The following is an 11,734-nucleotide window of genomic DNA, read 5'->3' as shown; positions in this document are numbered from 1 at the left end:
TAGCACAGTAAAACTATCATCTTTGTATGATAACAGAAAAATTGAAAAAGAAGGTATATTACAACAAAAGCATTTCTAGATTTTTTTATTTTTATTTTATTTTATTTTATTTTGGTTTTTCGAGACAGGATTTCTCTGTGTAGCCTTGGCTGTCCTGGAACTCACTGTGTACACCAGGTTGGCCTTGAACTCAGAAATCCTCCTGCCTCTGCTTCCCAAGTGCTGGGATTAAAGGCGTGTGCCACCACTGCCCGGCAGCATTTCTAAATCTTGTGAAATGAGTAGGTTGTTAGTTTAAACTAAATTTCCATAAAAACTGATGTCAAAACCAAAAACATAAAGAAATAGTGATGAAGACACAAACTGCACCAAAATTAAGGTTTATCCAAACCCTTAAAAATGACATTAAAAATATTAAGCCTCTATTGTCCCCAGTCCAAATATTTGATTCACCTTATTTTAGTCTTAATAATAACTACACAATAATATACAGAGAAATTAATGAAGAGACGAACAGAGAACTAAAGGAGATAAAAATAAATGAGGGTCTTGAGATTTTTTTTACTAAGATTTCTGTATTTCCAGCAAGACTGATCAATAAAAACCCAAGCACAGATTAGAAGAGAAGAAAACTCACATAATAGGGTTTAGCTTACTTGGGAAAATTACAAGGCCAGTTTTCTACTGGAATGGAGGGGCTTACATAGAGATAGATTAACTCACAAAGTACAATAAGCGCTCCCATCTCCTAGAGATGGAGATGGTTCTCTGCCCAGGAAAATCTCTCTGGAAACAAAGAGATGAGATGCTAAGGAAACGTATTCATTCATTTATTCAAAAACTATGTTTGTCTCTCTACACCAGCCTTTACCCAATGCCTGCCACGGAGACTGAAGAGAGACCGCAGCCCGGACAGCTATTTGAGAGAGATCGAGGAAAGGATATAATCAGAGCGGTTTACCTAGTTTCTTGACAAAGATGGTAGTGATATGGGGCTCGTCTTTAAAGTCCACGGAAAGCGTTCATTACTTTTAACAACATGATGAAAACTAAGGACACATAATGTAAACTTTCACATAGACGTTCAGAGATCGCTGACCCCCTCTGGTCCTCATCTTCATCTAGCAGACCCAAACTTTACCACCCAAGCAAAGCCTCAAGCAGTTGTTTGCACACCATCATAAATTAACCACCATTTACAGCGCCCTTGCTCTGTGTAAGACTTGTAGATTAAGTGCTTTTTTTAACTTCGCGATACCTTTGATCATAGCGCTGCAGGGGCATTTAATAATGTCTTCCTTTTGGAAACCTACGGACTTGCCCAAAGTGAGACAGCTAGTAATTAGCAAATGCCTGGTTAAAAGTCTGTAAAGTTTGTGCTCTGGCTGAATAATAGAAGGGAAGGTCGAGAACAGGAAGGATCCAGGTTACCTTATGGGATGTCATAGAGATTTAAAACCAGGTCTAATTACCCTAGGCTAAACGCATCCTGGCTCCCTAGTTTTCTCCTAGGGACGTGGGGAGGCCTCCTATGTCACTTGCTTTCGCTCCCACAGCACTCCTACACCTAATTTTTCACGTGACGTTCCTACGCGCGACTGGAGACCCCGCCCGCCAACGGAAGCCGCCCTACTCATCCGAAGCTCAAAGCTTCCCACCTACACAGGTCCCGGCGTTTCGCTTCCGTACAACATGGCGGCGCGCTCGCAAGCGCCGCTCTCTGACGTATTTCCTGTCAGGCGCAGTCACATTTGACCTTTGAACTCGCCCGCCCCTTCCCTTTCCTCTTCCGGGGACGGTGCTTAGAGGTATGGTGGCCCGCTTCTGCTCTGTGTTTTTACTGTTTACGATCCGTAGCCATCCGAGGAGTTAGGCGGGCGGGACGCCCTCGGGGACGGTGCCGTAGCTGGGGTTGATGGTGAAGGACGAGGAGAGGTGCGTACCGGGTGGATCCTCGGCTCGTAGTTTCGGAAAGCCCTCGATCGATCCAGGGCTTCCGAAGCAGTGAGTAGCCGGAGCCCCGAGCGCCTCGGCCGTCGGGCTACGGAGAGCGAGAGGCTTAAGTCATGGCTGGGAAGCGCTTGGCGACCTGATCGCGGCCTCCGGCTGCTCCCCTGTTGCTGTCTGTCATTGGTGGCTAGGAAGCGAGCGAGACCTGATAGCGGGCGGTGGCGGAGTCCGGCTTGGTTATGAAGATACAAATCAAACAGTGGCGGCTTTTAGGTCCTTTTAACATTGGTCTGTGTCACCGTCAGTGCTTGGCAGTTGGGCTCCCCTTAAGGAAAGTGGGTGCTTGGAAAGTGTGGAAAACGAGTCTGCTTGGGCTTCTGGTATTTGGAGTAGTGCTAGTTAGGCACTTCAGCCATTTGTCCCAGGGTTTGAGACTTAACAGCCCGATTTTCAAACGAAGTTTTAAAGCCCTTGGGTACAATGCTTGTCCAACACGTTGAAGGTCTCGATTCCAAATGTAACGCTGCTGCGGGTTGGAGGGTCGTTTAGTAACTGATCTGCTTAGGAAAGCAGTTTGGTTTTAAACAACACAAAACCCGGGTCCCATTAGTAAACATTTCCTTCTCGGGGATGCTGCTTTGAGACAAGCCCTAGATTCTAAAGATAACCACCTTAGGATAAAGATAAAGGTGCACTGTGGAAGGTGGGGTAGTTCAGTGTCTTATGCCTACTGGGAGCTGTATAAATTAGGGACACATACTGTCTTAGAGCCCAGGAGCTGGTTCTGTATTGCCAGCAAGTGGCCCTGCTGGGGTTCACTAAGGGTCCCACTTGTCATCCTTTAAAATTGTGTTTCTCCAGCTTTCCTCGGTAGTAGTTTGTCTAGACACAAGCAAAACAGACTTGTTGAGGAATGAGCCTGTGATCAGGATTTTAGCCAAGTCTATACCAGTAGGAAAGTGTCTGTAATATTAGTCATCTCTAGTTTAAATGTGGAATGCACTGTGTGAATGAATGTGTATGTGAATGTTAAGGTACATTATGTGGTGATGTTTTGACTTAATTTACCTTCACGGTGAAAGGTGATTTTTGTTCTCTAAATTTTAGGCGCTCAGGATGGTCCAGCGTTTGACATACCGTCGTAGGCTCTCCTACAATACAGCCTCTAACAAAACTAGGCTGTGAGTATCTGCAAGTTTAAAGTAACTATTGTTGCTTTCTCTGTGATATGCTGAGCTACTTACAATCTCCCTTCCTAGGTCTCGAACCCCTGGCAACAGGATTGTTTACCTTTACACCAAGAAAGTTGGGAAAGCACCTAAATCCGCATGTGGCGTGTGCCCAGGCAGACTGCGAGGGGTAAGTGCCCTTTTTAGAGAGCCTTAATCCCTCACTAGGGAAATAAGTGAAGGTGGACTTGCTGCTAAGATGCTTGGAAATTACTAAGTAACCAATGTGAGAAATAACCGAAATGGCTTCTGGGTAAAGCTGTAGACTTCCCTTTGTAACCTAGTTCCCAGTTCCTAGGAAATGTCTTTCTCCTTGAGCATCTTAAGGTAATTACAGTCTTTCTTATACAGGTTCGGGCCGTGAGACCCAAAGTCCTTATGAGATTGTCTAAGACAAAGAAGCATGTCAGCAGGGCCTATGGTGGCTCCATGTGTGCCAAGTGTGTCCGGGACAGGTGAGTGAGGCGGCCGAGGCAGGCTGTATGTGTGTTACACAGCGTGCCAGCCAGTGGGAATCTTCCCTTGACAGTTGCTAGGCGATAAGGTGCCGTATAAAAAACAGTGATACTCCTGTTGTGTCATTTGGGGGCATCTTGAAAGTAGCTTTCGTTTATAGAGAGCAGACGAGAAAGAAATGCTGAGTTAGCGTTTGATAGTTGGCAGCTGTGGAGGAGATGGTCTTAAAGGTAGGAACAGGTGTTGGTTGGGTGGCTGATTGAGGAGGTGACTACAAAACTAGGAGAGATTGTGAAAGACTTAGAAAGCTTCAGTCTTAGTTGTGGGAACAAGTGAATCTCAAGGAAAAGCTGAGGGTCTGGCTTAACAAGATGAAGGGTTGGGATAGACAGAAGCTTTTTCCTCAGCGAGAGGAAATTGCCCTTGCCTCACTCCCTCCCTGATGTCCTGGAGAGGGTTTGGTGGTGAGGGGTGTGCATCTTTGGATGCTGGAAAGAGTCTGAGGGTGGTTGTAGCTTATTTGCTGAGCATCAGATAACCCGTCAGAGCACCTGGATGGGTTTTTTTTGACAGCTATCTGCCTGCCCTGTGTGTGGAAGTTGTTCCTGGAGGAGGAAGGTCTAGTACCCTAGGCAAGCATAGGGCAAGAGTCCTGTAATGCAGGCGGTCTGAACTTCTTTAGAAGAGAAATTTCATGCAGTTGTAGAGATTGGTTTAGCATTTGAGGCCAAACCTGAATGATGCAAACAGAAAGGATTTCCAGACTCTAGTGTTTGACCTAACTCAGGAAAATGGAAGGTGAAGTGCTGGTGAAAGAGGACTGGGTAAAGTGCTGAATGTTGAGCTATAGAAATTTGCTTGGCGTATTTGGTTCATGGCCTACAGAATGTAGGTTTGGTTCTATCTAACAAGACGTCCTTTGCTCCTTTCTTTACACCCTCTCACCCCCACCCCCAGAGTTCTAGTTCCCAGCTAGTAGCTAGGTTTTATGGAAAATCATAAAAAGATTAAAACTTTGTATGATATTTTGATAACATGCCCTGGATCCTGATGCAAGAAATAATATTAGCCAGAAGCTATCTTAAGTGATGGTATTGTCTGTTAGGTTTCTATTGCTGTGATAACTGACCGGAGACAACCTGGGGTTAGATGTTATTTCATTTTGCACTTCCAGGTAGCAGTCCCATCGCTGAGGGATTTTGGGGCAGGGACTGCCATTGGAGAATGCTGCTTGCTAGCTTGTTCTCCTTGGCTTTCTCAGACTCCTTCCTAAAGCACCCATTCACCAGGCAGTGTGGTGCTGCCCACAGGCCAGTCTGGGGGCGTTTTTCTGATTAATGTTCCCTCCTCCTGTATGACTCTAGCCTCTGTCTAGTTGACATAAAACTTACCATCACAGCCCATGTATTTTTTAGTTGATCTTGAAGCAGTCAAAACTACTTAGAATTGGAGAATAGTCCTGTACAAATGTTCATGTACCTTCACAAGCTTTGTCAATTTTTTTTTTGTACATTTTTCTAGGCTCTTGATTGCTTTGCTCCATCTTAAAATGGCAACTTTGCTATGTTAAATAATAACTGGTTTGCTTTTCTTCCTAGGATCAAGCGGGCTTTCCTTATTGAGGAGCAGAAAATCGTTGTGAAAGTGTTGAAGGCACAAGCACAGAGTCAGAAAGCAAAATAAATGCAGCTTTTTTAAGTAATAAAAATCAAGACTTGGTCTACGGTTCTGTTATCTGTGATTTGTCTCAGTGCTTGACTAATAGTTGGTTGCTTTCTCTTAGGGAGGCAGTGGCTGGAAGTCACTGGGTGCTGGAATCTTGAGTGGTTCCTCTGACTAGGAATGGTCCTATTCAACTCTTGGTGACACTCAGACCATTTCTTAGTATCTGCTTTACACTGTCAAACCAGAACCCAGCCTTGGACCGTTTCGAATGGAATATTTTAAACTGTTTTAAAATCCTCTTTTTAAAAACTTACTGACTGAGGACTTTGAGCACCTACAACAACTCTAAATGGTTCTCAGATGGTGATTTTCATTGCATTTTAGTTCATTGAAATATGGGCTTTAGTTTGGTGTTAGTATTCGTTGAACAAGTTTTCTGAAGCTCCTTAATGCTAAAAGAACTAGCACTGGTCCAAGAGTCTTTCCTAATGTATTTCTGTTGGCTGTTGCTCCACTAGCCACAGAGGAGGGTTTTCTAACAGTTAAAAGGCAGAAATCTACCACATATATCCAGGCAAACACTCATACACAAAAATCTTTTTAAAAAGCAAAACATGGTTCTGTTTTTGAAACGTTCTGGCTATATGGCTCTTAAACTTGCAGCGCCCCTTTATAACCTCCCCAGTACTAACATTCTAGGTGTGTACCCCTGTGCTTGGCTAAGTAAAGTTTGCAGGAAGGTTGAAGGGATCCCAGAAAATGGATATGCTGGCATTTGGACAGAGAAGACACTTGGCTGTGTCCCTGATGATAACGGCTACTGTTTGCCCTGGAGTCTGTTGTCACCTTTGCAAGTGAGGAAAATGTAGATGACAGTTGCTGGAGTTCATTTGCAGATGGTGTCTTATTTGAAATTTGATGGGCATAGTAGTACATTCTTTGTCCTAGCGGTCACACAGCAAGACCCATTTGCTTGGGAGGGCTGCATTGGGGTGCCTTGATAAGCAGAGGTATCACCAACAAGGTTATGTAGATGGCAGCTACCCCGGGTACCACTTTTGAGTGGAACAGCAGGACAGTGGTTATCTTTGGTCACATTAGAACATTTTCAGAACTTGCAAGGTGGCTCAGAAAGTAAAACTGCAAGAGTGGCCTGAGTTAGAATCCTCAGCATGTGTGAAAACCTGGCAAGATGGCATCTCTGTGGTCCCACTTGTGGATGGGGAGGGTTTGTGTAGCTAATAAAGACCCGCTGGCCTGCCAGTGTAGCAACTGACCCTAGCTCCTGTAAGTGGAGAACAGGACAATACTTGATCTATGACCTAAAAGGGTTCACATAAAAAAACTTAAGTGCCAGCCTTGGGCTCTTCTTCCCATGACAGGTGAGTGAAGTGGACTGTAGTGTGTTCAGTGTTTTAAGCGTGAACTCATTACTTATTCATTGATCTGCAGGCTAGCTTTTTAAAAACTTGAAGCCTAAGATTTATAAACATTGGAAGGGAAAGCCTCACTTTGCTAGCCCTTGATGAATCCAGGCCCCACTATTAGGTTGAGCAACTTGTGAACACAGCCTTTTTTCCTTTTTTATGTATTCTATTTTTATGACATGTTGGTAGTGTGTACATGTGTGTTTAGGTACCCTCTGAGGCCAGAAGCATAGTGTTGGGTACTGGCCATCAAACTCAGAAAGAGCAGTACCAACATTTAACCTCTTGGATCCTGTCAAGTTTCAGCCAAATTTAAAAAAAAAAAAAAAAAAATGGGTTAGCAGAGCTTTGAGAAAGCTCCTGTATTAACATGATATACTTTACAAGCAATACATTTAACCTGTTCAAAGTTAAAGGTACTTATACTTTTCAAAACCAGGTTTCTAACCTGGAAAGTTTGGAAAAACATGTTATTCCACTACTTAGAATACTAGTATAAAGACAAAATTGAAAGCACAATATATTTGTAATTTTTCTTTCCCTCATAGAACCCTGATAAAACTTTTTTTGAAATGCATGTTAATATCTTAGTATGGCCATAATTTATACATTTTCTTTCTTTTGGAAAGTCAAGCTAGTACCAGCTTTCTCTAAATTCTCTCTGTGAATACTTGCATGGATTTGTTTTTCTCGCTTGAAGTACCATACTTAAGATACTGTGTGAACATAGTACCAACCCAAGTCGCCCATGTGGATTCTGTAACTGCTGGTTCAGTTTGACAGGGGTGGGGGTGGGTGGGAAATCAGGTTTTTATTGAATCCAGTTCTGTGTGTGACAAAGTAGTCTTGACAGGTCCCTAAAAGGCCATGTGAATATGCTCAGTGGTTTTCTTTTTAAAGTCTAGTATTTCTCCTTCCATTGAATTGCTTAGGAATTCCATCAGAAGGTTGAAGTGGCTCTTTTACTCATAAAAGCAGAAAAATCTCCATATGTTTAAGCAAATCAAGTTTCAGAAGCTGAGTATTAATGGCATACCGTTTTTTGCCTAATGATTAGCCTGAAAATGGCTACCTCCGGGCATGACTGCATTTTCCAGTGGAAGTCAGTCTTTAGGTTATGATGCTACTTAGTTCTGAGTGTTGGTTTTCCTCTAGGGTACATTAGTACTATGATCATTATTTTATACTATTGGCATCTCCGCTACTCATCTTGGCTTGTGAAAGCAGATGTGTGCGTCTCTGCAACACTAAACTGCAGTGTATTTAGATGTAGAGAACTGGCATGCTACTCGGCCCTTTTCCTTGGAGCTGGGTGCTGAGCTCTGGCCCAGCCCACTATCACGTGGTCTATCACCACTGAGTACACAGGATTCGACTGGCTTCAGGAGTTCTATTTAGTACTTACTTGATAAAGACGTGCCCTTAAAATTTGTAAATAGTTATGAATAACTTGATTCTGTAAATCTCTAGGTTTAATTTTTGGTTTCTCTGTTGCTTTGGGGCAGGGAGATGTTTTGCTTTGTAGAGACAGGGTCTAACTTTTGTATCCCTGGCTGACCCGGAACTCACTGTGTCTACCAGATTGGTCTCAAACTCACACACACAAAAAAAATCTTCCTGCTTCTGGCTCCCAGGTGCTGGAATTAGAGTCGTGCAACACCGCACCTGGCTAATTTTGAAGAATCCCAAATAAACTATGTGTTGAATCCTGTTGTGTGTGTGTAGATGGAGGGTGTAGTAAAAAGTCTTAAAGTTCTCTTTAAACAAAGGAAATTGAGTTCAGTGGCGAGTCTTGCATTGAGAGTCAAGCAGAGACATTCACCCTGTCCCAAGCTTGCGTTCTTGGTTTGCACCACTGTGGCATCCATATACCTGGCAGTTAAACAACATTACTTCTCAGGGTGAGGCTAAGGTCAGGGTGGCATCTAGCAACACTTCCTTCCTGGCTTGTTAATCTTTTTGCCTTATGAAGACTCAAACTTTATGACCTAATTCCTCCCCCAAAGCGCAGATCCTATGGTCATCCCTTTGGAAGCCTGGTATACATATACATACTAATGACATAGATACTTCAGCCTATAATGCTTCCAGAGTTAATATTTACAATACTGAATCAAAAATTGCTTCTAGCCTCCCAGATCCCAGCTGCCTGTCATTAGCAGGCTTTGCTTGTTTGTTTGTTTTTGGTTTTGTTTTCGAGACAGGGTTTCTCTGTGTAGCCCTGGCTGTCCTGGAACTCACTCTGTAGACCAGGCTGGCCTTGAATTCAGAAATCCACCTATCTCTGCCTCCCAAGTGCCAGGACTAAAGGCATGCACCACCACTGTCCGGCAGCAGGCTTTTTGTGTTAATGTAGTGAACATAGAAGATTGTACGAATGGTTCCCCCATCCATTTATATTCTTTTTGCAACGTGCCTTAGTGTTCTCTCATTCATTCAGCTGACACTTAAAAACTGTGCCAAGAAGTGCTGAGGGTAAATACTGGTAGCTGGCAAAGCGACTGAACTCTGCCCTGCCTCATGGCTTCCTCATGGAAGACAAGTTTACACACACACACACAATGAAGGGAAAGCCCTGATGTGAAACCAAGGAAGGAGCCTTAATGGGAAGCAGGCTTTTCTCAGAGTAATATGTAGGCTCAAGGTATAGATGAGTGCTGAGTAGCTAGTAAGCAGTGCACTCCAGACGTAGAGACTGACCTAGGCGAATACCAGGATTCAAGAAGCAGCTCTCATAAAGACACCGCTAATCCAGTGCAAGGCTGTTCTCAGGGTTTGCAGCCCCCAAGCCTGCTACATGCGCACATTACCACTCACTAAGGAACCTCCCTGTCACCATACAGATTTTAATAAAAGGGCCACATCTGTAATGCTTTTCCCATCCTGCAGGAGATCAGTGAGAAAGAAAAGCTTTCTATACTGCTTATTTCAGCAAGGTCAAAACTCCCTTTGCATTATGGAATATTTAAATTACAAAAGGCCCTGGGTAATTTGCACAGTGGCCTACTATGCTATGAAGTAGGGAAAGGATCAAATGTATTGACTGAAACCCCCCTGACACTCATCCTGCTTCTATATTCCGTGGCCCGTGCAAACAGCCTGAGGGCTCTGCTCTCTGACTCTCTCTAGGGTTAGAAATAAGCTTACGGCTTGGTATCCCTAAAGAACAAATGGTCTTGAAGAAAATTCAGGTATTTACTGCATTTGAGTGTTAGTCATGCAGAGACTGTGGGACACATGGTGTTTGTCGTACCTTCCAACTCTTCCATTGTAGAGTAAAAGTAGCCACAGACAGTGCACACACCAATGGGCATAGCTGTATTCCAATAAATCTTGATTAGCAAAAACATGTCAGATTTAGCCCCCAAGTTGTCAGTCTGCGGACACTATACTCTATGATTCTACGTCTAGCCACAATACCATCTAACGGCAATTGCATGACTGATTTCAAGTAAGACCAGAGTATTGTTCATTGCCTTGTTAGAGCTCTTCAACCTGAGGACGGTAAGGAGAAAATGAGAGGATTTCTTTTGTCTTCATCTACTTAATTTTGCAGTGATTGTTTACAGGGCACCACATCACTAAAGCACGTGTGCAGTGTAATGAACAGTACTTGCTGACACACCCCTTATAATGTTTTTGAAAAGTATATAGGCCCTGTCAAATACTTAGATTGTCATCTAAAACTTCCTGTTAGGTTTTTAAATCGTGTAGAATGTCATTCCCAACAGAGTGAAGGTTTGAATACTTTTTAAAAAGGATGTGTTTTTATTTTGTGTACATTGCTGTTTTGACTGCATGCATGTCTATGTGAAGGGATTGATTCCCTGGAACTAACTGGAGTTACAGACAATTGTGAGCCACCATGAGGTGCTTGGAATTGAACCTGGGTCCTCTGGAAGAGCAGTCAGTGCTCTTAACTGCTAAGTCATCTCTCCAGCACTGTTTGAATAATCTTAAAGTAAGCTGTTCCACCAACCTTTCGATAGTTTGAATGGAGCTACACACAGTGGCTATTTTAAAAAATAGAAATGGACAGTTCAAAGTTGTACATTATTCCCTTGCCCCGGACATACTACCAAGGCAATTTTCCCCATGGAACATTGGCTGGACAGTAGCATGTTGGAAGTCTTTTCCTTGTGAGTAATTCTCGAAGGTCTGTGAGAATAAAAGAGCTAAGGAGAATAAGGAGAAGCCACAGAGCCTAGCCTGCGCTGGTCGCACAGACAGAAGAAGGGATCATTGCTGCCTCTTGAACTGGGTTCTCTTTGCTTCAATCTCAAGCAGCTCCTCAAAATGACCAATTTCTTTGCCATTTGAGGTGATAACAATAGCCAGGATATTAGCCAGGCAGTGGTGGCACACGCCTTTAATCCCAGCACTTGGAAGGCAGAGGCAGGCAGATTTCTGAGTTCGAGGCCAGCCTGGAACTACAGAGTGAGTTCCAGGACAGCCAGGGCTACACGGAGAAACCCTGTCTCAAAAAACCAAAAATAAATAAATAAATAAATAAATAAAGCCAGGATATTAAATGAAAAATTGCCGTAATCACTCTACCCCATTCTAATCTCTTCTTCATTCAAAGGATCCTCAGTGCGGTCCAGGACAGCCTGCTACAATGCTGAATGCTTCTCTTCTGTGTCAGGCAGGGAAGAAATAACTCTACCAAGAGCTTTTTCTTTTCCTCACCATTCAGACATTATAATGCAATTGTGGGTGTCAAGGTTGTAGGCATTGGGATTAACAACAGAGACAGACAAACACCTCCTTAACGAGGACATTTCATTCCACTGAGAATTAACAATAAATGAAAACATGGGATAAACAAAATGCATAAGACAAGCACCAAATGCTCTGGAGAAAAAACGGAGCTGTCCAAGGAACAGAAGGTGCAAGCACGGGGTTGCAAAGCTCTACCGGAGAATGGTATTCCCAACCTGCTGTGTGTGAGGAAGGAGCCACCGGAGAATGGTATCCCAACCTGCTGTGTGTGAGGAAGGAGCCACA

At 43.5% G+C, this 11,734-nt stretch overlaps 1 protein-coding gene across 2 annotated transcripts; it reads left to right on the top strand.

Annotated features, from left to right (window-relative positions):
• Positions 1-1,782: 1,782 nt before the first annotated feature.
• Positions 1,783-5,361, top strand: Rpl34 (ribosomal protein L34). Of its 2 annotated transcripts, none has more exons than XM_031375517.1 (5): positions 1,783-1,808; positions 3,058-3,131; positions 3,210-3,309; positions 3,531-3,634; positions 5,234-5,361. In XM_031375517.1, exons 2-5 carry the CDS (start codon positions 3,067-3,069, stop codon positions 5,316-5,318), a joined length of 354 nt encoding a protein of 117 aa, XP_031231377.1. In that variant the 5' UTR covers positions 1,783-1,808; positions 3,058-3,066; the 3' UTR covers positions 5,319-5,361. The 2 variants fall into 2 exon arrangements, with proteins under 2 accessions (XP_031231377.1, XP_031231378.1); XM_031375518.1 differs by having other exon boundaries at positions 1,802-1,935.
• Positions 5,362-11,734: the final 6,373 nt, after the last annotated feature.

This window comes from Mastomys coucha, unplaced genomic scaffold, assembly GCF_008632895.1.
Source record: "Mastomys coucha isolate ucsf_1 unplaced genomic scaffold, UCSF_Mcou_1 pScaffold16, whole genome shotgun sequence".
Lineage (NCBI taxonomy): Eukaryota > Metazoa > Chordata > Mammalia > Rodentia > Muridae > Mastomys > Mastomys coucha.
This window is presented reverse-complemented; position numbering and strand designations above follow the sequence as displayed.